Consider the following 27,646-nt stretch of genomic DNA (forward strand, 5'->3'; position numbering starts at 1 on the left):
GGGAGCAGATAAAGAATAACAGAGAAAATAAAACCTACAGAGCAGAACACTCACGGGAGAAAACTACTACCATGGTAAGAGCAAATCTGGCAGAATATCAAACACACAGTGAACAGATGAATAGAAAAATTAGGGTAGACAGATAGACCTTCAGAAGGGAATTAAAGAGTTACTCCCGGCCCCCAGTTTCCCAGCCTTACCCCTAGAAGCAGGCAATATGCAAATTTCATCTTCATCAGAAGCCTCCAAATTGCATTGTGAACTTACTTGCCTAAAGTGTGTGGGGAAAAGACAAGGGCAGTCAGAGATGAGACGAAATGAAGTTCAAACCAAGAGAAGAAATATTTTCAAAAGTGCTTACCACTAGGGTCAGGGCATCCTGTTATTGGTGGAGAAGTAGTGTTAGGTGTCCCTGCCTCCCGGCTTATGGGTACACAGAACCAGTGATGCCTCATCCACTGCAGAAACTCCACACTCCAGTCAGCTCTGCAGGAGAACAAAGACCCATAATAAAACTACTGATAAGCACATATCAAAGTTACAGTTGTTACAGACACAGTTCTAAGTACGTGTCTGTGCTCTGTGCCATTTGGTAAGGGGACATTTTCGCATCACTAAGGTCTTGTTCCCTTTATCCTCTGCATGCTGAAACCCGCTGCTTCTTGCAGGGACTCCTATGGTTTCCCTAAAAGGCAAATTTCCCTTCCTTCTTTATCTGCGCTTTTACTTTTCTTCCTGGGCATCATCCTGTATACCTTTAAAATATGTGGTTTCCGTATTTGGAAGACAGACCATTTCATCTCTTAACAAACGAAAAACATGAATAAAGATAGTTTAGTACATACAATTTATTTTATTGAGGAGGTCTGGGGCCACACCCAATGATGTTCAGTGGTCACTCCCGTCTCCGCTCTCAGGAATTACTCCTCTCAGAGCTTGGGGATGCCAGGAATCAAACCTGGGTGAGCCATGTGCAAAGCAAGCACCCTACCCACTATACTATCTCTCTGGCCAAAGTACCTATAATTTCACCCAGTGGTTTCCAAGCCTTTTTTTTTTAAGTGTATACTTCCATTAGTAACATAGTTTTATGCCCAACTCACTTTCTGTGTAGATTTGGGGAAGGTCCCACATCAGACAGTGGTCAGAGGCTACTCCTGGCCCTTTGTGCAATGTCACTTTAATTAGGGCTCAGAGGACCTTGCTGTTCAGCATGCTCTCAGCCCACCGAGCCCCACCTTTACATATTTATTAGTGTGGCTTAGTTTTTTATGACATCAACCATAGACTCATCCCTCAGGGGTTCTACCCACAATTCTTGGCTGTGTTAATCACTTTTGCTTTACTACTGTAGGGGTGGAGCGACAGCACAGCGGTAGGGCGTTTGCCTTGCACGCAGCCAACATGGCCGACCCAAGTTCGATTCCTCCGCCCCTCTCGGAGAGCCCGGCAAGCTCCCCATGACGTATTCGATATGCCAAACACAGTAACAACAAAGTCTCCAGTGGAGACGTTACTGGGCCCACTCGAGCAAATCGATGATCAACGGGAGGGCCTTTACTTTACTTTACTTTTACTGTAGGGGTGGAGGAGATAGCACAGCAGGCTGGAACCCCAGGTTGCATCCCCAGCATTGCCAGGTTTGACTCAAAAAACAAAAAAGAAAGAAGACCGCAGCTGCATCAAGGGTGGTTCCATTCAGAAGGATCTAGTGCTGTAAATCCTGTCCTGGATCCTCGTTTAAGCATCTCTGAGACCTTGCTCTATCAGTTCACCTTGATTCTTGCCCCTTCCTTGTCTTTTTCCTCCTCAGCCTTTTATTTACCTCCTGGTTTGGATGCTATACCCAGCGGTGCTCAGGGCTTTCTCCTAGCTCTGAGTTTACGGATCACTCCAGTTGAGCTCAGAGGACCACAAGGGGTGCCAGGGATTAAATCCAGGTCAGCCATGTGCAGGGCAAGTGCCTTAGCCACTGCATACTCTCTCTCGCCCCTTTACTTGCTTCTCTCCCTGAGCACTCTTGCCCAGTCTTCTCTTCTTATTGCAGGTAAGATGCAGGTCTGCCCCAGGTTGAAATAGCCTCTTTTCTTCTTGATCGCCTTTCTTGCTTGTAAGGCTCTTTACTGTACCATTTTAGTGACTCCCCAAATCATATAATACTGCCTTGATCTTTTTCCTGGTTCTTCATTTGTATTCCAAATTACCTGCTAAATATCCATTCTTTGGCATGTCAGTCATACTCAAAAATGTAGCACTGTAACACTGTCTTCCATTGTTCATCAATTTGCTCACACGGGCCCAGTAACGTCTCTATTGTGGTACTTGTTGTTACTGTGTTTGGCATATCAAATACGTCACAGGTAGCTTGCGGGGGTTCTTCGAGAGGGGCAGAGGAATCGAGCCTGGGTTGGCCGAGCCAGCCACTTGTAATGCAAACGCCCTACCGCTGTGCTATCACTCCAGCCCACTCAAAAATGTAATATGATTAAAGTCAAATCATTTTGCTTACCTTCCAAAACTTTTCTTAGGGAATATATTGTCATCCTCCCCAGTTGTTCATATTAGAAGGTTCAAAGTAATTTCCTACCAAGTGTTGCCAGACCTGCCCTTGAGCTATGAAATACCTTTGTCTTCCCCATTCTCTGTTTTTGTTGTTTTGGGGGGTTTTTTTGTTTTATTCTGTTTTGGGAGGCCATACCTACCTGTGTTCAGGACTTTCTTCTGGTTCTGTATTCAGGGATCATTCCTGGTGGGGTCAGGGGACTATGTGTGGTGCCAGGGATTGAACCTGGTTCAGCCACATTCAAGACAAGCGCCCTACTAACTATACCCTTGCTTTGGTTCCTCATTCTCAATTCTGCCCACTCTAGGAAGCATCATTATATAGTGTGGTTTTATTTATATAGGTAAAAATGTACTATAAATGCATATTATATGACATGCATATAAATATGTACAGCTTCTCATCAGTTAATTGGGGTAAGAAAAGCTTCCTTTGAAGATCACTCAAAGGATTAACTAAAGTACATCAGCGCTTAAAAAAACCTTGCCTCGATGATTAAATTAGACTCCTGATTAATCTGGCTTTCTCAACTTCCCATTCCCGGAATACATAGGAACACTCTCTCCCTGCTCTTGGAAACAAATTTACCTTCACCTCATTCCAGTGAATTGATCCCTGTTCCTGGGACTGTGATGCTTTCTACTTGCTTCTAACAGAGCATTTACCATAATTGAATATAAACACAATTGAACTCTTTTTCTCTGCCACAGTACTTGCCAGCTTCAAGGTCCAGTCTCACGTGTCTGAAATCCCCACGTTATTGTATAATTCCTATGATCAGTTTTGTTTCCAGAAAATGTTTGTTGAATATCTAAACCAAATTTGTTAGTTTGGAAACACTATATGTTGACAATTCCAAACAAAACACAAAGATAGGGCAGCCTACATAGTAACAATACATAATAGCTAGAGGGGGAAAAAAGTTGATATTTGAGGGGGGGTGCTGGAGCGATAGCACAGTGGGTAGGGTGTCTGCCTTGCTGACCCGGGTTCAATTTCCAGCATCCCATATGGTCATCCCATATGGTACTCCCTGAGAACGCCAGGACTAATTCCTAAGTGCATGAGCCAGGAGTAACCCCTGTGCATCGCCGGGTAAGACCCAAAAAGAAAAAAAAAAGTTATTTTTTTTCTTTTTTCATGTTATTTGTCCCTTTCCCTCCAGTCAGTGAGATGTTTCAACCTAATGTTTGATTTCTCTTACCCATATACCCCGTTTCCCACCCTCCTTGAGATCCAGTTTATCTATAGAAGTAGAGGTCATTTGGAGGAACTTTAAGGGAAATTTTGCTATCCTCATTTTAAAAAAGAAAAGGAATAGATTTTTTTCATTTTTCACTCTCTCATCACCATTCTTCTTCTTCAATAGAATATAAAAGCGTTCCCCCAGATGTAGCAGCTCCAACAGCCATGAGGATGAAAGCAGCACATTTGAAATGGTAGCATGAGAGAGAAATGTGGGCCTCTAACAGCACTTTTTTTATTTTAATGAATCACCGTTGAGATGCAGTTACAGACTTACAAACTTTCATGATTGCATTCCAGTCAGACAATGTTCAAGTACCCATCTCTCCACCAGTGCCCATTTCTCCACCACCAGTGTTTCTAGTATCCCTCCCCCCTCCCCCCAATGCCACCCCTTCCCACCCACTGCCTCTGTGGCAGGCACATTCCTTCCCTCTTACTCTCTCTTCCTTTTGGGTGTCATAGTTTGCAATACAGGTATCAAGCGGCCATCATGTTAGGTCCATAGTCTACTTTCAGTACACATCTACTATTCTGAGCGATCCCTCCAACCGTCATTTACTTAGTGCTCATTTCTCCATCCCAGCTACCTTTTCCCCCAGCATGTGAAATCAGCTTCCAAGCCATGTGGCAATCCTCCTGAACCTTTATTTCTACTGTGTTTAGGTGTTAGTCTCCTATTATGTTACTTTATATTCCACAAATGAGTGTAGTATTCTACATCTGTCCTTCTCTTTCTGACTCGCTTCATTTAGCATGATACTCTCCATGTTGATCCACTTATATACAAATTTTGTGCTTTTATTTTTTTCTAACAGCTGCATAGTATTCCATTGTGTAGATATACCAAGGTTTCTTTAACCAGTCATCTGTTCTCAGGCACTTGGGTTTTTTACAGATTCTGGCTATTGTAAATAGTGCTGCCATAAACATACAAGTGCAGATGTCATTTCTACTGTACCTTTTTGCATCTTTGAAATATATTCCCAGAGGGAAAAAAGTGGTATTGCTGGGCCAAATGAGAGCTCCATTTCTAGTTTTTTGAGAAACGTCCATATTGTATTCCAAAAAGGCTGGACTAGTGGGCATTCCCACCAGCGGTGAAGGAGAGTTCCTTTCTCCTCACATCCACACCAACGCCGGTTGTTTTTGTTCTTTCACATGTGTGCCAGTTGCTGTGGTGTGAGATGATATCTCATAGTTGTTTTGATCTGCATCTCCCTAGTGATGAAGAGCATTCAGTAATGAAGTGATGAAGTGATGAAGACGTGTTGGCCATTCGGGTTTCTTTGAGAAAGTTTCTGTTCATTTCATTACCGCATTTTCTGATGGGATTGGATGTTTTCTCCATGTAGATTTCGACCAGTGCCTTGTATATCCTTGATATTAACCTCTTCTCGGAGGAGTAGCACTGCACTGCACTGTCCTCCTGTCGTTCGTCAATTTGCTCAAGCAGGCACAGTAACGTCTCCATTGTGAGACTTGTTGTTATTGTGTTTGGCATATCAAATACATCACGGGTAGCTTGCCAGGATTTGCCCTGTGGGCAAGATACTCTCAGTAGCTTGCTGGGCTCTCCAGGAGGGGCAGAGGAATTGCCCTACTGCTGTGCTATCACTCCAGCCCATCGGAGGGGTATTAGGTGAATATCCTTTCCCATTCTGTAGACTTGTCTTTGTATTCTTATCCTTGTAGATACCTTTAGCTTCAGTGTTGTGGAGGGTTTTGCTGATCATTTTTTCAGTGTGTCTTATAGATTCTGGTCTTATTTTGAGGTGTTTAATCCATTTTGATCTGATTTTTATACATGGTGTTAGGTAGAGGTCAAGCCCATTTTTTTGCATGTAGCTGTCCAGTTCTGTCAGCAGCATTTGTTAAAGAGACTTTCCTTGCTCTATTTAGCATCTCTTGCTCCCTTATCAAAATTTATGTTCGTATCTTTGAGGGTATGTGTAAAAATGTTCAATCCTTTTCCACTGGTCTGCGGGTCTGTTTTTGTTCCAATACCATGCTGTTTTAATTATTACCACTTTGTTGTACAGTTTGAAGTTGGGGAAAGTGATGCGCCCCCCCCCCATTTTTTTTTCCTGAGAATTGCTTTAGCTATTCATAGGGGCTTGTTCCATACGAATTTCAGGAGTGTTTGATCAATTTCTTTGAAGAATGTCATGGGTACCCTTATAGGGATCACATTGAATCTCTATAATGCTTTGGATTATATTGCCATTTTGATAATGTCTAACAGCATTTTTAAGTCTCTGAATCAGCCATCACTAGTATAAGAAATGTGTATGTTAAATGATAAATGTCCATTTCTCAAGAAATAGTTGGATCTTCTATTCAGTTTGTAGCCAAACTCATTTCTGATAAGACTTGTCAATCTAACTCTAAGCACATGACTTTACAAATTTTTTTTCACTATCTTGGTGAAAATTTTACAGAGAATAATTTGAAATTTAAATTAAATGAAGGATTTCAAGTATTGCTTTTTCATCTGATTAAAGTACAGACTTGCCTTTCCTAAATTCTTTATTTGAAATAATAACTTTTTATCACATACTAATCAATAATGTGAATGAAAAACACTGCTGGAAACATCATGATTTGAAAGTTTGAAGAATAACTTTTATTGACACATATATGATCATTTTATATATATATATATATATAGTAGACTCTGGTGAACGGGTTGGTGTTGCAACGTTGTGCACTTGAAACTCTGTCATAAATATCCATGGCACCAGAGGGACATGGACCTAATCCAGAGCCCAGCAGCTTACAGCAGAAATGTGAATGGACTGTGCATTAAACTCCGGTGCCATGCCCCCCGGACAGGAAAGGGTGTCTGTCTCTTCTGCCTCCCCCCCCCCCGCCCCTGGCAGCACAGTGACCGCCACCTCAGAGCTTATTGGTATGAGCCAGCGGTGGTGGGGCAACTGCATCCTCATGGGAAGGGGGGCGAAACCAGCTCATCCTTCACACCCAACTAGACCATGAGTTGCCCCCCACGAGCGGCTCTCTGGCACGGTCACGGCACCAGACGCACAGAAACCAATCTGGTAATTATCCAGCTCTTGGCAGAAATCCCTCCATATTTAATTAATAAAATATCAGAAATCCAAAATCGGCCGTGCAACATCATATGGTTTTCAAAACCAGCAATAGAAACAAATTATTTCACAATGCCTTTTCAGCTGATTGTTGGGGGGAAATTCCAAACAATAATGGTGCGTCTTTTGTCGAAATAATGTATTCAAAGTAGAGAGAGAGAGTTAAGTAGAAATAATCTGCCTCACAGGCATCGGGAGGGGTGGGGGCGTACATTGGGGTTCTTGGTGGTGAAAAATAATCACTGGTGAGGGGAGGGGTGTTTGATCATTGTATGACCGAGACTTAAACCTGAAAGCTTTGTAACTTTTCTCACGGTGATTCAATAAATAAATTTAAATAAAAATAAATACATAAATATCTTTGTAACTTTGTAATTCACAGTGACTTAATTTTTAAAAGTCAAAAGTAAAAATAAAGAATTCAACTAAAATTTAAGCAACAATAACAAAAAAGTAAAAACCAGTATATGGGCTGGAGTGATAATACAACAGTAAGGTAGGGCACTTGCCTTGCATATGGCCGACCCAGGTTCAGTCCTTGGCACTTCATATGGTCCCCTGGACCCCACCAGAAGTGATTCCTGAATGCAGAGTCAGGAGTAAGCCCTGAGCACTGCCCACCCCCAGAAAAACCTAAAGAAAGGCTGAAAGCGACGTAACAACAGTAGTGGAAAGTCTTGGGTACTTTGATGATGGAAAAGGTCTAATTACTATTGTAAGCATGTTACACAAACTATAACAAAAATTTTTAGATGAACACCTAGTATTTTTAAGACATGGATCTTACCTACTTAAGACTAACATACCTCATTTTCTATACCGTAAGCATACAAAATAAAGATAAAATACTACTGACTTCCCACAACCACCATCCATTGGCCCTGCTGTACAGACCTACTGTATATATTGTATATGGCTTTCAACTCAATAAGCTGCATGAGTTCTTCTGGAAGCAGTGGATGCTTGCTTGTTGCTCATCCATTTTCTAAAGAAATATGTAAATGTGTGCTTACCATAACTGCATGTTTTTTGTTTAAAAAAATACATTTTCCAGTTGAGATAGCAAATGTGTTTCTCTGCATTAATGTTGAGAAAAATTTCAAGCCTTTTTAAATTATAATATTTAAGCCTAGATAGTCTTATACTTTATATGCTAGCACATGCTTTAATTACATTTAACTTTATTGCATTAAGAAAATTTAGTCAGCTTTGACTTGTGATTTTTTTTTCCTCAGTACCAAGGATGACAGCTTCAGTGTTAATATTCAGCCACCTGTTGGAGAACTGCTGTTACCTGTGGCCATGTCAGAGAAAGATTTTAAGAAGGAGCAAGGTGAGAGATTATTACAACTTACTAGAAATTGTCAACCCAATTCTTTCTTCTGGCTAGTTTCTAAAATAAATTACCATATGTACATAGCCATTAACACATGTCAGTGCATGATTTTCCAATTTTTGCTAATGCGTTGCTTTTATAAAATATCTTAAGAGTATATGTTGGTCTGCATTCCTGGTGTACCTGAAAATTGCTTAATGTCCTTAAAATAGTAAATTGATCTTTAATCAACTTTTCAATTCTGGGAGTTAGGGTTTGTCAACCTAACAATGTACTCATGTATTTTGATTCAGTGAAAACACCAGGAATTTGGGACTTACCTAACCTACCACTATAAATGTTATGTTTCTATATTTTCTTTCATCATAAAACAGTCCTACTAATGTATTTTTCCTTGAACACATTAGCATTCCCTACCCTTCAAAGTAAGTCCTAATTTATAGCATTAAAACGCCTCCATTTCTTTTGGCCTAATTCCGTGTTACAGAAATGCCATGTTATCAGCCTCAATCAGAGCTGAACCATTTTAAATATGCACCTGAAAAAGATTTCCAGCACATTGAAAGTAGTACTGTTATGTGCTTGCACTTAAACCAAGCATGCCTTCTAATAAAAAAAGTATTTTTTCCTGGAACTAAGGAGCTTGCTTAGAGACGAAGTGTGCTTGCTTTGCATGTGAGAGAACCAAAATTCAGACCCCAACATCATATGTCCCCAACCTTCAGCTCTGCGTGTAAAAACCCAAAACTCTGAGCACTGCCAGAGTTGCCCGTATGGACCCTCAGCACACAGGACTGGAACCATTCAACTCTTGGGCTGAGATGGTCAGATATTACTAGGAGTAAACCCCAGTCTCTTGAGTAGTGTTTGGGAAGCCTCCCCATATGCCCCTAACGCCCCAAAAGATATTTTTTATGTAAATAAGGGGAATGGTTTTATCTGATTTTGCTGTTTTTAAGTTAACATTTAATAGTGCTGGGATACATTTGAATAACATGGTAAGCAACGTTTGTAAAGTTTATGTTAAACTAGGCAGATTCTTTTTTCTAACGGGTGGTGATCTAACCTTCCTCTTGAGGTCACATGCCATCATCCAGCATTGAAATCTTAAGCACACACCAATGGCACACCTGCGGTGAAGGGCATGTTTTGTGCGCACATCATGGTAGTGCCAAAGGTTTGGTTTTTGTTTTGTTTTTGTTTATTTAAAAACAATCTTTTGCAAGCCACCGTGTCAGAAAGTGTAGTTGTAAACACCCAAGAATAGCCAAGATAAGTACCAGGTGGTTTACTCCATGGTTTGGAGGCCAGTCACACATGCTAGGGGAAAAGGCAGCTCAGATAGAGAAGGGAGCACCAAATAAAGGGTATTGGGAGGATCTTCCCAGGATGGGAGAAGCATGCTGAAAGTAAACTATAGATCAAACATGATTGCCACTCAGTGCCTCTTTTGCAAACCACAGCACCCAAAAGGAGAGAGAGAGAACAAAAGGGAATGCCCTGCCACAGAGGCAGGGTGGGATGGGGCGGGGAGTGGGAGGGATACTGGGATCCGTGGTGGTAGAAAATGGGCACTGGTAGAGGGATGGGTACTTAATCATTGTATAATTGAAACCCAGGCACAAAAATTTGTAAGTCTACAACTGTACCTCTTGGTTTGTCACTAATAAAAATTTTTTTTAAAAAAAGTGTAGTTGTAGAAGATTCCACAAAGAACACCTCATGTGACTATGTCAGTGGTAATCATTCATTCTTGTGCTTACCTTTTAAGTGATTAAAAAAATTGGGGACTGGGGGCTGGAGATAAAATACAGTGGGAAGGGCACTTGCCTTGCACGCTGCTGACCTGGGTTCAGTCCCATATGGTCCCCCATGTACCTGCAGGAGTAATTCCTGAGTGCAGAGACAGAAGTGACCCCTGAACATCTCCAAGTGGCCAAAAAAACAAATCAGGGGCTGAATTTTTATTTGCATTTGCATTTGCTTTCCTTGGAAGTTGACTATTGCTAAAGGGGTTTTTAAAAAATCGTCTTTGTGATTTTATTTTTCTAATGACAAATTGAATTGATTCTTACATTTGCTATTCTTACCCTTTGCTGGCTAAAGCCTTCCTCTCTGCCTTACACCTGCTCAGCAAGCCAAGGTGAGTGGTACACTAGTGACTGAATAAGGCTTCAGCACATCCACTGCTAAGGGGATATTTCTTTTTTGAAAAGAGCAGCAGAGGGATAGCTAAAGCAGCAGGTTATTGTAGGTTCTTTCTCTCACTCAGCTCTGCTTTAGAATCCTTGATATTTCGATCAGGGTTTTGTGCTCTGTGAAACTGGGGGGTTTTTCCCTGACCAGTCACACAGAACCGCGAGGTGCGCTTGGAGAGCAGCTGTGGTTCTCTGCGGAGTTGTTGCCAAAATTCCTTTTTCTTCTGCCATTTTACTTCTATGGTTGTTGATTATTTGTCTGAATAAATCTGGCAGCTGTTTGCTATGTGTAATAGAGCAGAAAGGCTACTCTGAATAAAGCTATTTGAAAATTTGTTTATATGAAGTATTTGTAAATCCCTGCAAGTCTCTTGGCATTTCTGTATCATTCTTTCTGTCTTCCCGAATTCAGTCTTTGATAGGGGACTTGATGCTAGCAAATTTACCGCAGGTCTAGAGAGTCTTTTCACTGGCTTCTTTTTAGTTAGAGATTTCAACTGGATTGGTAATAAAGGTCTCAATTCTCAACTTTACACATGTATTTGTTATACTGCCCTAGGAATAGCTTAGTTCATTTCACCAAAGTTACCTAGAAATGACTCACTAACTGAAAGTCCTAAATCAGAATAAAAAAAAATCAGTTTCCTCTTATTTTATCAATACAAACTTCTGGCACATAAGAGGCCAGTAAATTTATGTGTGACATTATATGATAACTCTAACCTATCTTTTTTTTTACTTTAAATTAGATGAATTTATATACTTAGCATCTCATTTCATAGGGCATTCATTTTTAAGACTCAAGGAGTGCATTAAATATATTAGGATTTAGCAGAAACATTATAAGAAAAATAAAGAATTTGGGTTCTATTTTCATACGTAAGCTGTACAGAATTAAGATGTATATACAACATTAAATAAGAATATGTCTAATATACATATTAGATTAATATTTTTAAAGAAAATACTTCATTTCCTATATATATAGTTTGACCCATCACTTCTCAATTGTTACATTTAAGGTTCCAAGACTACACATGCATGTTTATAAAGTTGGTAGTCAAAGTGCTAAACAAAAGACTAATTTATCCTTATGTTGAAATTATTAATAGCATTCAGACTGTGAGTATTAACCAGATGCCTGATTTTTTTCATTGCTATGGGTTTTGAGCCTTGCAAAGGTAGTTAATGACCTAGCTGTGGGGTGATTGCCGTACTGTATGATCTCTCTTACTTAAAAAAAATTTTTAATTTGGTTCCCAGAGACAGTTTTAATTAAGTAAGAGACTTAACCCAATTGCTTATACCAAAGTGTCTCCTCTTATTCATTTTTTTCTTATGAATGAAATGATTACAAATGTAAGACTTAGGGAAATTTTTCAATTTTATTTTCTCATATTATTTGGTTTACATTTTAGCAGTTAATTACACTTGATTAACCTAAATTAAGTACTGGCCTCTGCCTCACCAAAATTTAGATTAATCCTAATGAAGCAACAAAATTCTGTAGTCTGACAATTTAAAAAGATTTTCCCAGTAACTTTACCTTTATTTTGTGTAGCAAGTTATAACGTATTTAAAATCTGTTTTCATAGGCGAAACTTTTAATGATACCTTGGCATATTTTTCTTTCTCGTTAATTTGAGAATACCTGATATATTTTAATTTAGAGAAATCTCTGGTTTAAGAAACCTAGAATGTTTATTTAATTTTATTATGATTTATGCATCCACCTTATGGGTACCTAGCTAGCAAGATGCTAATTCTTTAAATGGTCGGACATTTACTATTTTCTGGCCCTTAACTACCACAAGCAATCATATTTGATGCCCCTTAATTAGAGCACCTTTTTTTCTTTCCAGGTTCTTTTTCCACCTCAGCAATCGAGACAATACATTTGCTTACCATGCTGCTCTCCTAAGTGTTCTTTTGCATGTAAATTAATCTTGATTCAGTTTACACTGTCATGCTGAGTGGTACAAATTGCCTATAACAATAAAACAGCATGAGTTAAAAATAAAGGGGGGGGATTGGAAAGGCAGATTGAATGTGTGCCTTACTTGATAGGATGTTACTTTGCTTTATGCCAATACATTAGCTGACGATAATGAATCTTCTGTTCTGAAAAGCATGGTTTAGTTGATTTTTTTAATTTTACTTCAATGGAGCAGTACCTTGTCTTTTATAGACCAAGTTAGACAAACCATTAATGACAAGAATGTTAAGGTTAAATATGAAGCAATGCATTCACTTCTCTGAGTGCTATCCATCTTTCCATTTACAGGAGCTTGACAAAAGTACTGGCTTTGTACAACATTTCCTTTAATTACATGCTGCGGGGAAACAGGCTTTTAACATAAACATAGTTGCATTCATTTATTCAGCAGTTGCTCTTCAATAGCGCTTAATGGAGAAGGTTTAAACCCTAAATGAGTACACACATCTCTCAGCAGTGTCATGTCAGCAGCCGCTGTGCTTTACTTAAAAGCAGTGTTTGACTGCTTGTTTCGTTTTTAAAGCTTTTGCCTTATATTGAAGTTAAACAGTCTAAGACAGAACAGAGCGTCCCAGAGTTTGAAAGTGGTTAGTCAAAACTGGTCTTTGTTAGAAGCTAGATAAGTCTTTTTACCAGGCAGTGTTTAGTGTCTTTATACTGCTCATCATAGGGATTTTTTTTCCATTTGAAATTGCAGTAAATAATTAAATTAAATATATAACCCTGAAGATGCAAGGTTCTTTGACCAAATAAAAATCATCTTTTGAACATTTTTAAAGCTATTTTATAGATGCCATATACCCCAAAGATTATAATTTTAGTAAATGCCATATGAGTCCATTTGTATCACAGATCCTAACATCTATTGTAATTATTTTGTTGTAATTTTATAACCAGGTTACTAAATTTTTTATTTTGTTTCAAGAGCTTGGCATAGTGCTGAAATTGTTCATTAAACACTTTTACATGGGACTTCGTGTTAATGGCAGATCCTTACATTAACTCTGTGTAGGATTTAATTATGATTGTACTTTACTTAGTTTCTTTCCTAAATATTATTTGAAATGACTCTGAGATTTAAGATTCCCTACTCGCATTTTCCCTTTTCTTTTCAAAAGTTTTGCTTTATAATTTTGGTTGCTGTTTTTGGAACAGTGGTTGCTTTCATTAGGCAAATATCATCACCTCGTTTAGAAACATACAGCTTTTTTAAAATCACTTGACTGTTTTGTGGCTTTCAGTCATCGTTAAGATACTTGGACCCCTCATATTGAGCCCATTCATTAGGTAATGCTGTTATTCCAGAATCACTTAGATTTATTCTCAAACAGCAGTGAGAAGAAAGATCTTGAAACAGACAAAAAAATATATACATATATTTATATATGTGTACATATATATGCATATAAAAGTTAAATGTTTATGTATTAAATATTTACATATATAACTTTATATAGGTACATAAAATATAAAATATCTGTATATACTTTTTAAAAAGAAATATTTTATATATTATGAATTGAGTATATTTTAAAAGGAACTAAAGTTGAAATTTTATGTTGTACTTCAGACATTTTATCCTATGTTATTTAAATAATGTTTATTAAGAATGATAGTTGACTGAATTTTATACATCTTGCTACACAATGAATATTGAGGTATTTTCTTGAACAAAATAGTTTTGGCTCTGCAATTTAAATTGTTTTCATGTAATCTTCATAGATAAAGTATAAAGAAGCTTTCTTTTGCTCTTACAGGAATGCTTTTAGGAATGAATGAAACTTCTACAGTGATTATTGCTGCGCCACAGAATTTCACATCCTCTGTGATCCTTCAGAAAGTTGTAAATGTTGCCAATGTAGGTGTAGTTCCTTCTGGCCAAGATAATATTCACAGGTATGTTCTCCAGCATATGATGTGGCACTTATTTGTTTAAGTGAATAATTTCAGTTCAGCATTTTTCTTGAAAGCAATCACAGATACACACGTGTAGATGTATATGTTTGTATGTGTATATATGTGTATATATCTGGGTATATAGATGTGTATACATATAGATAAATAGATAGATATAAACCTACACGCACTCTCCCTTCCCCATTATTCCCTAATGATTATACACTTGATTGATTGGTTTGGATTAATGTCCTCTTCTCTATTTCATAAACTTTAGTATATCGATATGGACTTTGCTGAAAGATGCAGGTAATGTACCAACATTTTATAATAGCTTAGTGATTTTTAAAGATACCGTGTATAAGCTATGATTGAGAATTTATTTTATTTCATCAGACTGAATGAATTTCCAGTAAGAACTGTTTTATAAAGCAGTGGTCTTAGACTTTTTCACTCGACAGGAGGGAAATTTGGGCATTGTATACAGATGTCCTTTTGACAACCGTTCCCTAAGGTTGCTTAATAAGATGCTGCTAGACAGCCAACATAGAGCTAAATGCAGCTTCTGTTTCTTTGACCAGGAATATCTTTACCACCCAGCATCTGAAGCATGAGCTCCAAGTCATTATCTTTAAAGACAGCAGAAAAGATGATTAGTATGTTTGCCTTCTCTCTGTTCTTATGAATGCTGGAAATAGAAATATAAAAACTAATTAGTCCTTAAACAAATACATAGTCATTACTTAGTCACTTGTGAGATTTAAGGAGTTTATTGTAAATCCTTTCCTGATGTACTTCTGCCATTAAATATGTACTGAAAATAAAATTAAAATCAAGAGGTATGCTTTCAGATCTTTAAGAATCATTTTTTAAAAATGCAGAGACAAGAGAAGCCGCATACAAAATATGCTTCAGACCATTTGAGCATAGACTCAGCTCTGCCATTACTGGGCTTTGTGGTACTAGGCAAGTTGAGCTTTAAACTCTTTGTTTATATAAGAGCAGTAAGAAAAAGAAAGAAGATGAAGTGAAATCCTTTGCTCCCTATAGAGGAACATTAGACATGACATCAGAAGTGTCCAGCACAAATCTTAATCTTCTATTTCCCAAAGCTGCCTAACTCTATCTAGTACATGCCCATTCAGAAACCAGGCTGATGCGTACTTTTGGGGGGTTTGAGGAAGATTCTTAAATAAGTTGCTCAAGAAGTCTGATGCTTCCATTTCTTAATTTATGACAAGCCCTATCTGTCTCACATAGGTGGTGAAAAAATAATCAAATGGATAGATCATTATAATGTATCAGCATGCAAATGCAGCTTATCTACCAGTTAATGTTGTTCAGTTGGGAAGGAAACAAATAAGCCTTTTCCACTGAGAACATTTTGGTTCGGAGTTTTGCCACTTTGTTTTGTTTCTGCTTAAAACACTTCTTTACACTTTTCTGAGGGATTTTCTCTGAACAGAAGCAATTCTGCTTTGTGTATGGGTCCTTTGAATTACTGAAATTACTAAAACCAAGATTTCATATATCAACTGTAATTTTTGGCTTAGGAAATTTTACCCGAGACATCTATATACAGCAGTATTTCAGTCCTATTTTAAGATGTTCTTTTACGGATTAAAGAGATAGTACACCAAATAGGACACTTGTCTTGCATGTATCTGACCAAGGTTAGACCCCCCGGCACCACAGAAGAGTCCCTGAGCGTGACTGAGGTCCTGAGTGTAGAGTCAAGAGTAAGCCCTGAACACAATTGGGTGTGGCCCCTAAACCAATAATAATAATAATAATAATAATAATAATATTCTTTTGTGTAGAGTAAACTATTTTTTACATTGAAACCTTTAACTGTTGTATTTGGGATTTTAACTTTATGAAAGCAATAGTAGATTTTCACATTCTTCTTTCATAGAATAAAAAAAGACCCAAATGCTTTCTCAAAGTCAAATATTACTAAAGCTGTCTTCCTTTTGGGAAGTAGACTAAGAAAGACACCTAACATCATTGTATTATTCTGTAATTCCTTACAACTTTTTTCAGGGGTTAAAACTTAATACCATTGCCACTTTTGTCCAAGTTGTGTCACCGGAACCCTGATGTTAGCTTTGTAGCATGATTCAGTGTCTGTATATAAGTAAGACTGGACGACTGGGAAGATGGCCCAAAGGAAGGACTGACCATGTCTTTGTAAGCCGGACCAATCCCCAGCATTGGCTTGTTCTGTGTGGCTATAAGACAAGCCTGCAAAAGTTGTGCTTCCTTCACTTGCCTCTCCATTCTCATCAAACTTAACCTCAACTGTGTTGCATTTGCTTTTAGAGTTAAAGTTTAGCTCTAGGACCCAGGATGTAACTCACTAGTGATAGAGCGTACTTTGCATTCATGAGACCTGAATTCACTCACCAGCAATGCAGTTTTATTTTTTTAAAAGGGGTTGGGAGGCACGGCACTTGGGCTAGAGAGACAGGTAGGCTTAGGAAATTAACTCTTAGGAAATTACTCAATTAACAATCCACATGCTTTGCATGTTGCGACCTTGGATTTGATTCCTGGAACTATATGATCCCTGAGAGCATCTCCCTCTGCAATAACCCTTGAATCACCAGGTAATGCATCAAACCGAGAAACAAAAAAAGACTGTCATTGGGGCCCCAGATGTAACTATTGCTCAGCAGTGAAGTGTTTGCTTTGAGTGTATGAGGTCCTGAGTTCCAGCCCAGCACAGCCAAAAAGAAAAAGAAAAAAAAATTCAGCCTTATTAATTTTATAAACTTAAAAAAAGTTTTCAGTTAATAAGCACCTGGAATTGTTTTTCATACATAAGTTGATAAAAAGTAGTATCCTATCTGACATTTTGTCACTTAGGCTCATTAATAATCAAAATAAGAAGTTGTTTAATAAAATTTTAATTCCTTTCTTAATTTTATTTAAAATGAAATCGCAATTATTGCATGCAATAGAAATTGAGAATTGAATTGATCTGTTTAACTGTAGTATTCACTATTAGATAACCCTTTGGGATTAATGGGTTTATATTCTAACTTATGTTACTAAACTGTTAACAATAAAATTGAAATCTCAGTGAGATTTTTCAATGGCTCCCTTTTCATCTGTGATAGTTGCTTTTTTATGAACTGTAGGACCAAAGTCATTCTTAATATTTATATTATGTTTATTATATATTATTTATATAATATTTATTAATGGTAATTGATTTAAAATTACTTTTAAAAAAGAATGTGAAAAGCATTTCGACCATTAGTGTTTTTCTTTCTTTAGTGTGTATTGGGGGGACAGAGGGTGGCAGGGGGACCAAGCCCTGCAGAGTTCTGCTCCTGCTCCCAGCCTGTTGTTCGAGAGTCAGGAGTCACTCTGGGCGGTACCCACGGGACATGCTGGAGATCAGACCCAAGCTCCTTCACACAGAGCACGCTCTCTAGCTCTTTGAACTAACTCCAGCGCTCTCTCTCTCTCTCTCTCTCTCTCTCTCTCTCTCTCTCTCTCTCTCTTTTTAACTTTCTTGATTTGGGGATTTATTGTTAATGTTGTTTTGGGACCATACCTGACCATTAATAGTTTAAGAAACTAAAACTTTCTCAGCTGACCTGTGTTCTGTTTAATTTTTCAGGATTATTTTTGGAAGATTATTTTAATGTGCATTAGTGTATCCTTTCTGACCAAAGGAAAAATTTCTAATAATATATTTTTGGAATCACTTTTACATACTACTCTTCAGATTTTTAATATTTTCTCATCAAACACCAAGGGTTTTGTTTTTTTAAAAAAAATAGTTATTATCTAAAAAAAAGTTATTATCTAAAGACAGTAAATTATTGTTAATATATAGAAGTGTGAAATTTTATAAGGTAAAATTTTAATTGATTATATAACAAAATGGTTTCTATGTAGAAAATGTCACGTAAGAGAGCACACATCTTCTACAATTTGCTTCCAAAAACCAGGAGTATTTCTGATCTATTTAACCACTCTTAACAACTAAGAGAGCATATCTACTGTTAGATTCTATAACATTTAGTCTTGATTTTCCAACTGAATGGTAATAAAGAAAGCCAAATAGTGTACTATAGAGAAACTTTAAATTGTTGTTTAAAGTTTTTTTGGCACTTTATTTGCTGATTTTAAAAAACAACTCTTTAATATAACCATTTTAGTTGAGATCTACAGAGGTTGTGGTCATTGTGCCTGTTATTCTCCAAAGTTTAGTTAGCACACAATAGTGCTAATGCAGTCATGAGAGAGTCTGGCATATCAAGACACACTCACTAAAAGTGCAGTTAAATATCTTAATTTTTAATTAATTACTAGATTTATTATCTAATAAATTTATTAAGAACAATAAATCATGAGATATATTACACATCGTAAAAATCTTAAGGCATATTGTCTTTTGTTAGGTTTTGATTTGAGGCCATACTGGCAGTGCCCAGGACTTCTGGTTCTGTGGCTTGGTTTGTTTACTGCCACTGTTTTCATCTGAAAGTTTCAAACATGCCCAACTTGTGAGTGACTACTGTTTTGTTAGAACAAGTGGTGTTTCACCATTGTCACATAGGTCCTTGACTGTTAGGAAAACCGTGTGCTGTGGATGAAGCAGTGTATCCATGGCAACCTGGCAGTCCACTTTGTAATTTGAGAAATGAACACATTTACAGTTTATTTGTTTCAGGTTTAAAATAAAAATATTTTGATTTAATTAAGACACACTTGCATAAAGAACAACTTGTTTCATTTCTAGGCCATAATTCATCCATTGAACCACTGTTGTCGTGTGTGTGTGTGTGCGCGCACGCGCGCGTGCGCGAGTGCATGTGTGTGTCTCGTTAGTAGGAAAAATACTGGGCCAGAGCAATGATACAGCAGGTAGATTGCTTGCCTTGCATGTGGCTAACCCAGATTTGAACCCTGGCACCCATAGGAACCCTGAGCACCACCAGGAATGATCCCTAAGCACATAACCAGGAGCAAGCCCGGAGCACTTACTGGGTATAGCCAAAACTAAAATAGAGAAAACACTGGTGTTTCCATCCCCAAATACTGAATTGTTGGACTCTTCATTCAGTATTTTTTGAAGACCTTCCTACTAGATGTCAGTGAACAGGGATCACAAGCGTGAGTGGCACAGACATTCCCTCACGGGGTGCTGCATGGTAGGCTCTCTGTTTCTTGCCTTTCATCTGCTCTTTGGTTGCTCAACCTTCCGGTTATTGTTTTGGAGTGTCCGTTACTTTTTTTTCTCCCAACCATTCCACCCCAGCCCCACCCCCTGGCAACTATGCAATGTTTAACATTTGAGTAGTTTCAAAGGACCCTAAGGGAAAACAGCATTTGAAATCCTGTTTTCCCAGTTTTACAAGCCCTAACGCCTTAGGGCTGGAGCGATAGCACAGCGGGTAGGGCGGGTAGGGCGTTCGCCTTACAAGCGGCCAACATGGCCAACCCGAGTTCGACTCCTCCGCCCCTCTCGGAGAGACCGGCAAGCTACCGAGAGTATTCAATATGCCAGACACAGTAACAACAAAGTCTTCAATGGAGACGTTACTGGGCCCGCTCGAGCAAATCGACGATCAACGGGAGGGCCTTTACTTTACTTTTACAAGCCCTAAATCGATACTTACTCTACTTCAGTTGTCTTAAAATCTAATGGTGAAGGCAGCAATCTCGGGCTTCCGTCCTTTCAGATTTTGACTCTCTTCAGGACTCTGGATTTGTGGGCCTGTGGAGTCACGAGTTCTTGCTGAGGCTGGCGTTTGTCCACTAGAGGACAGCACTGCTTTTTCATCCAGCTGCTTTGATCTCTGCCGGCTCTGTGAGCAGCATTTCATTGGAAAACAAATGTGGATCTGTTAATTTTCCCATGGCAAGCCCGCATAGTTGGATGTTTTAGAAATAACCAAACTGCACAGCTGATACTTGCTTTAGAACATTCTTTATGTAAGTTTTCTTTAATTCCACCCTTTGTAAGCTCAAATCCTACAGTGTAATATGGCTTTACAAATAGAAATATTTTGACTGTTTTCATGTAAAAATGAAAGAAAGGTATTCTTTATGCTTTTTCTTCGGGGTTGGCAATTTGATAAGGAAGCAAAGAGAATGGGGTAAGAGTTACTTGTTTTACTATTTGGTTTTCAATTCTTCACCGATTTCTCACCTACCCCCACCAGACTAACTAGGAAGCCCTGGAATGCTAGAATGCTTTCTGTCTTCTTTGAGAACATGTACTGAGATTATTTTTAGCTTCCCTGCATAAAGAAAAGAATGTGTTGCTGACCAAATAGGGTGGTGAATTTAGTCTGTAGAGATGGCCATTCTTCCCATCTCTAAATATTAGAGTAAAAAATGAGGAATCCGAAGGTATAATGGGATCTTATTTTTTTGTTTTTTGTTTTTTGGTTTTTTTTAAGTTTTCTCACCAGAATATTAGAAGGGAAATATTACAATACTGATGCCTGATTTTTTTTTTCACTAGAGGAAATTTTATTGCTGGAACTTGAATCACATGTAAAATTTTTCTCAATATTAATTCAGTAGTGGAATAGGCTTAACCTAAAATGCAGTTTTATCATCAGTAGAAAGCAGTTTTTTCACAACTGACAAAATTCTCAGCCTTTTAAAATGTTCTACTGTGTTAAAGTAATATGGATTTATCATTAACTCATTTGGAAAATAATGCTCCAAATCATCAGGCTTTTGTGTTTGATGTTAGGAGACTTATTTAAACCAGCATTTCTTACGTATAATCATTGTGCGACTTCATTACACATTTGTCAACTTTGGACTAATTATTTTTATACAGCGAGGGCAGGGCACCGCGTCTCGTGATCGTCTTTCTTACTAATAGGATTCTGTCTGCTTCAGCGGGCAGTAATTGAAGGCTTCATGTACAGAGTAGGGAAAAAAAGTTTTAGCCTGAGTGGGCCATTGTCACACTTCTGGTAACCAGTAGAACAGAAAACATGAGAAAATTGAACTCAGAATAGAAAAATCAGAAACCAGGAAGACTATCCAAGAGAAGAAAAGGCATGTCTATGAGCTGTTGCATTAAGTGTGGCAAATAAGATTCTGTGTAAAAATTTTAGTTTCTGAATACCCTGGAGATTGATGCAGCCTCTCAGATAAATAGTTTTAAATTCGCTTTGCCTTATTAACATTTCAGTTGTTAAAACAGCGGAATTTCTTTTTTCTCTGACAAATGACACACAGGTCCACAGGCAGTTTCTCACAAATCTAAAAACAAATATGCTCTAAGTATACAGAGAATAAAATCATGATTTAAAAATAATACAATTGTTAAGTGGGTTCTTGTTATTGTTTTCAGTAATGAAGACATTAATGTTTTTAGGAGAATGGTACATACTTTCATTTAGGCTCAAGAACCAGTTTATTTCACCTTTTTGCTTTAACCTTAAGAATTCTTGAAGATTCCACAAATTGAGGGTTATATTTAAATAAGACATTTATTAAGGTGAAATAGAGAATCCAAACGGTTCCACTTTTTCAGTGGTGCACACAATAGTAAGTACTTGGTGGTAGAATAAAAAGAAAACTACGCGAAACACCTGGCTTGAGTCTTTTTAATAACATGGTCGCTGTCACGCATAGGCCATGCCTCTTTAGCTGTCACCCACTTACTTGTTCCCATGTGTGGTGTGACCATGTTTGAGGTTGGTGGAGCTCCCAGTAGCCCTTCTCCATGTTACAGCGCCATTCAAGAAGGTTTTTGTCTTTTTCTTTGCTGGTATCTCTGTAGGGATTGGCGGGAGGGAAAGAGGAAAGTTTAAATATTTTCTTTTTCCATCTTTAAAGGTAGAAAAGGGAAAAGTGTATTATTGACCAAGTATCAGGTCACGATACTTACGGTCAGGTACACATTTTGGAGGAGGAAATTTTTTTCTTAAAATTTGGAACAATACTAGACTCTATGCATATTAGGTAAGGGGGGGAACCCTAGTTTATCTGTCGACTAATGAAAACAAATATTCAGAGTACGTTTTTGACATAGTAAGAGGATGTGTGTGATCTTGAGATTCTGTTTCCCTGGGCATCCCTACTCAAATACACACTATACTGTGTGCCCTCCGTCCCACTGAAGTAGAATCAAGTGAAATAATTTAAGTGCAGTACCTCTTCACCACCACACAAAGCACCGAATAAAGGAAGCTACTATCATCATTATGGTGATCAGAAACTTGGCCTCCCTTCTGAAAAATTTTGTCCCCAAGTCTTCTGAGTTGCAGGTCAAGCACAGTGGTACCACTGTCAGCCATTAAATTTAGTGTACAACTATCTGAACCACACTTTTAGTCAGTGTGTCATATGTCCCCAAAGTAGCTACTTCGCATTTAGTTTGCATTAGTACTCTGCCCATAACCATCTTTTATTTTGAATGATAAAGCATCTTTGTTTCTCGAGTTCCAGACTATCATTCGTTAACCAACCTGTGCCTCTTTGGGGGCCATACTCATCTTTGGATAAATGTGACTAGTCTTAGTAAAGCTCATCGCAGATTTTTTTAACTTGAAGCAAGTTATCTCATGAACAATGTTATTTTTTCTTTCCCAAGAAATATTTGGGATTCATGAGGCAATAACTTGGGCATAAAACAATGTTGCCCTAACTCTCTTTGAAATGTTTGTTAAAGCATAGCCTGTTCAAGAGTTAAATGATTAATAAATTCAGGGTGGGGGATTAGTTTTGCTTTCCATGGACCAAAACAAACCAATTGCAATCATGCTGTGTTCCAATTAAATACATCCTTTTTGAACTGTGAAATGAGACTGTCAGAACATCTGATCTTCTAGTCCTCGGCTTTAAAACATTGCTGCCACCATTTGTGCCCACCAGAACACAGACACCTGGTTAAAAGGCAGTGGCTTGCACAGCAGCTCACAGGCTTCATTGTTAGGGTGATTTGCTTAGTATGTCTCCTGCACTGTAGCAAATGGCCTGTTTTCTCTCTCATGCCCATGTTCTTTACAGTACTGCAGATTCTGTGGTAATGACATTTCAGAAACACAAGCCACTTAGTTTTAATCTCTATAAACAAACTGATGTCAGATCGGCGTTTGTCTCCTGTGTTAGTATTACTGTTAGTGTTGTATTAGCTCTAACTTTTCCATGGATAAGAGGGTGTGCAACCCCCAAATTCAAGTAATGGTGCTTTTGTGTTCCTATTCAGACATAATCTCAGTCTGAATAGCCTTAGGCACAAGTGTTAGGTAAATAATGGGACTAATAAAACTGCTGTTTTCATCATCATAATCCAGTCAGAAATAGGATCTCTGTTGAAATATTGTTGCATGACAATTCAGTGACACCAGAGTCTATAGAGAAAGTTGCACAAATGAGTGTGACAATAGGGCTACTTAGTAGCATTGGGTGACATGGTAGCTCAGAAATACAGAAACTGGATTCTCATACAAAGCAGAAGGATTACCAGAATTTCACCTGAAGAAGTGCATGATCTTGAAAAGGGCAAGAGGAAAGAAAGGTTACTGGGGAAGGTGGGACTCTGTTGTCTCAACAACAAACTTGAGATAGTCAGTTCCTCATCTCGGGTGGACATCCAAAGAGCAGATGGATGTGTGTTAAGAGCTTTATGAAAACCTCTTTATAAAGCATTGGTTTGATTTCTCTCACTAAACTGCTTACTTCAAATTGCATCTCTTGGTAGCAGGGACGCACTTAAGGATTCCTTACTAGTCTTGAGCACATTTGGAGCGAGGCATTCTCTACATTTGGAGAGCAGACACAAATGTACGGTGGGGACGATTTCTGACATACTTAACCAATAACCCATTACTCACATTTTAAAACCCAGCACTAAAGTGTTGGAATTATTTTCAACGTAGCAAAATGAGTGTGTTAGTTTTTTTGTAATGCATTATTCTAATTATAATAGGGAAACTGATTTTCATGATTCTTTATAGGCCAGAAATGACTTATTATGCCCATATGCGTGGGGAGGGGTGGGGGAGGGAGGTGGAGAGGAATGGAATATAATCTGTTATGAGATCTTGATGTCATTTTAAAAAAAAACTCCAAAAAGAAATTACTTTTCATTTAAAGAAAATCTGCTTCCTGCTTAAGTGGCTAATATTTTAATTAAGTCAGGAGTGAAGTTTTTCTGAGTATCTCCTGATAAACTCCCTCTTTTATGTTGATGGTAATTAAACAGATCCCTGAGGACACCGTGGCTCTGTGCAAGGCCCATGCTAATTGTCAGACAGGAGACACTGACCAGTTGGTTTGCTCTTGAATAGTCCACAGCGTGCTGTCAGCTCGGCCGTTTTATTTTCCTGTATTGTGAGCTGTTGTCAGGGCTAACTGGGCACCATTGTGGCTGAAGATGTTGCGCAAATTGAGGCAGATGGCTCAGATTCAGACACGTGTCCTACAGAAAGGGGAAAGGGGATCGGCCCTGCAAAGTGGGGTCACAGCAGGTCACAGACCTGCTCTATACTTGTTAGTGTTTTCAAAAGCTCATGGGCAGCAACTTTGTTTTTCTCCAGTCATCCTTGCAATCGAACCCCCCACCCTCCCTCCCAAACGTGTGGGACCTGGTGCATGTGGGAAATGGAGGCCTCAGAGGGTCTCCTCCTCTGCCTTCACATCTCTGGGGCTCAACTGTGCATGCAGAATGAATTAGCGGGATTGACAGAAGTTCATTGTGCCTCCGACGGCTTTTCAGTCAATTGCCGTGCTTAAAAGGCTAGTTTTGCTTTTAATTCCATGTAATTAGTAGGTTCTTCATGTCTTGGAATTTAGTCATGGAGCCTTAGACCTCAAATTTCCCCCATAACATTCTAAAGCAAAAACAAGAATCTGAGGTTCTGAACACTTAACAGTGTTCTGTGGAAGTCTGGTGCTGCGCTTGTTGTCACGTGGTTTTGCAACGCAGAATCATCAACATTAGAGAGAGGAATTTGAATTTCAGCATGCATGAATTCATGGAAACTTGAGCTTTGCAACATACATAAAATTGTTGAATCACCTTTGTAATAATTTTTAGATGTGAGAGATTGTATTTCAAGCTCTTTGAGAAAGAAAACTTTTCTTTATATTTAAGAAATGTATTAAATGTATTATTTATAGAGTTTATTTCAAGTGGCAGAATGTAAAATACTAAACGAATGAGTTACTCTCAAATAAATAGTCATGGAGCCTTACTCACCTGCCTGGGTTGTCTACATAAAAAGACAGGCTTCTTTTTCTGCTGTAAAGATGCTCTGAAAATTATCTGTTGTGGTTAGCATGTGCTGGGCAGTGGATCAGCTTCTCAGAAGATTATTTGGCTGTGTGTTTAGGGCAATAGGAAATGATAGGAAATTATTGGGGGAAAGAAAGGGTTGTCTTAAACCTATTTGATTTTATGCCATCCTTTTTCCCCCTCTCAGGATATAAAAGGTCTTTTTTTTTCCCCTTCCAGGTTTGCAGCTAAGACTGTGCACAGTGGGTCACTGATGCTGGTCACCGTGGAACTGAAGGAAGGCTCTACCGCACAGCTTATCATAAACACTGAGAAAACCGTGATTGGTTCTGTTCTGCTGCGAGAGCTGAAGCCTGTCCTGTCCCAGGGGTAACCTGCTTACATCTGGACTTCAGGATCTGGCACACAACAAAAGTGCCTGGCATCCACTACTGCTGCCTTTCATTTATAATAATAGCCCTTCCATCTGGCAGTGGGGAAAGAATACACTCTTGACATTCTTGTCTTCTGCTTTAGAATGCTAGTGTGTATCTATCATGTATGCAGTACTTTTTCCCCTTTTCGCTTTGCTAACCAAAGAACATATATTTTAACTGTCAGTTATCTCAACTCTGGAATCCATGTGGCATTTTCCCTGTCCTGCTCCTTCTTCTGGTCTTCTCTACTTTCTCCTCTTTTTCAGCAATGATGGACATGAATTGGATATTTAAAGCACACTGGAAATCATCTTCCCTCCCTCTGTAGCAGAAATTAGCCTAGAAAGAGTCGAAATGGCCTCTCAGCTTGGTATGTGAAATGGAATAGCATACTTTTAGATTTATATGCAAAAAATGACAAGATTTCTGGGGAAATACGGTCTGTGAATTTCCTACATTATGATTGGTTATTGACAACTATCATCATGAAATTATCTCAAGAAGAAAAATAAACTAGACTATGAACAGCATTTGTCTTGACGTTTTTAACGAGAAACTGTTTATAATCCTGAAGTTCACATACTGAGCCTTCTTTATTCTAAAGTAAATATTTAAGATATTTGTATTACACAGGGAAGTAATGGAGTGTATTCAATAAAAGACAGACCCTTTAAAACCAGTTAGATTTTTCTCACTGTAATGTAGGTAGTTAACTCCAAGGGCAAGATCAGATGTTAAAAACAGAAAAGCTGCCATATTGCAAAACAAAATCTCTCTTTTCAGGTAGTAACATATTAGTAGAGCTCTGATTTCAGGATCCAATAGACTTACTGAATACATTCTTCGAGTCTTCTTGTCTGTTTATAAATCTGGATGCTCAATTTTCAATAATTGTAAGGCCTTTGGAAACTAGTATAATCTTAGTGATAGAGCATGTGTTTGCCTGTTCTTGGTACCACGTGTTCCCCTAACACCTGTCTGGGAGTAACCTCTCAAGAACTGCAAGGTGTGTCAAAAAAAAGAAAGAAAAAAAAGCTTTAACTATAGACACTTTGTTTCATCCTTTCTGTTGCTGTTGGTTTTGGTGCAACACCGGCAGTGCTCTGGGCTTACTCCTAATCTACACTCAGGGATCACTCCTGGTAGGGTTGGAGGACCCTAAGGGGTGCCGGGTTTGAACTTGGCTTTGCCTCATGCAAGACAGGCTCCCTACCTGCTGTACCGTCACTCCAACCCCTATTTTATTCGTTTGCCCCATTTTTGATAGTCCTACCTTGGTGTTCTCCTACTGGTACCGGGGATCAAGTCCAGGCCTGCTGCGTGCACAGCATGCGCGCCAGTCCTAACTGTAGAAATTTTAGGAAGTGGTTAAGGGACTGGAGAGACAGTACAAGGTTTAGAAGCTTGTCTGAGACAGGGCAACCTCAGTTTCATCTGTCCACCCACACTTCAGAGGACACGAACAGCCCTACATCCTTAGATCTTCACCTTGAACGACTGACCTAGTTGGCCAAGAATCACTGGGATTGTCTCCCAGACTTCCAGAGACCACTGGAAGGCCTAAAAGTAGTAATAGTAACAATGCTTTAATAAATAAAAAATAGTTAAGTGAGCAGTATATTAGCACTTTTTCTTACAGAATGTTGTTTCTAACTT

The 27,646-nt window shown here is 38.5% G+C and overlaps 1 protein-coding gene across 2 annotated transcripts in view; it reads left to right on the plus strand.

The window, feature by feature from the left end:
* Positions 1-26,520, plus strand: part of AP3B1 (adaptor related protein complex 3 subunit beta 1) — a 239,032-nt gene extending 212,512 nt beyond the window's left edge. The window contains exons 25-28 of one of the 2 annotated variants that reach the window (XR_008792195.1): positions 8,154-8,251; positions 10,361-10,397; positions 14,206-14,344; positions 25,794-25,932. Coding sequence is in view for 1 of the 2 variants with exons in the window: in XM_056112560.1 (XP_055968535.1) it covers positions 8,154-8,251; positions 14,206-14,344; positions 25,794-25,947 (391 nt within the window). In the remaining variant the exon portion in view is untranslated. Of the gene's footprint in view, positions 1-8,153; positions 8,252-10,360; positions 10,398-14,205; positions 14,345-25,793 lie in introns of both variants that reach the window. The other variant, XM_056112560.1, reaches the window with a different exon arrangement.
* Positions 26,521-27,646: the final 1,126 nt, after the last annotated feature.

Source organism: Sorex fumeus, unplaced genomic scaffold, assembly GCF_029834395.1.
Source record: "Sorex fumeus unplaced genomic scaffold, SorFum_2.1 ptg000018l, whole genome shotgun sequence".
Taxonomy (NCBI): domain Eukaryota; kingdom Metazoa; phylum Chordata; class Mammalia; order Eulipotyphla; family Soricidae; genus Sorex; species Sorex fumeus.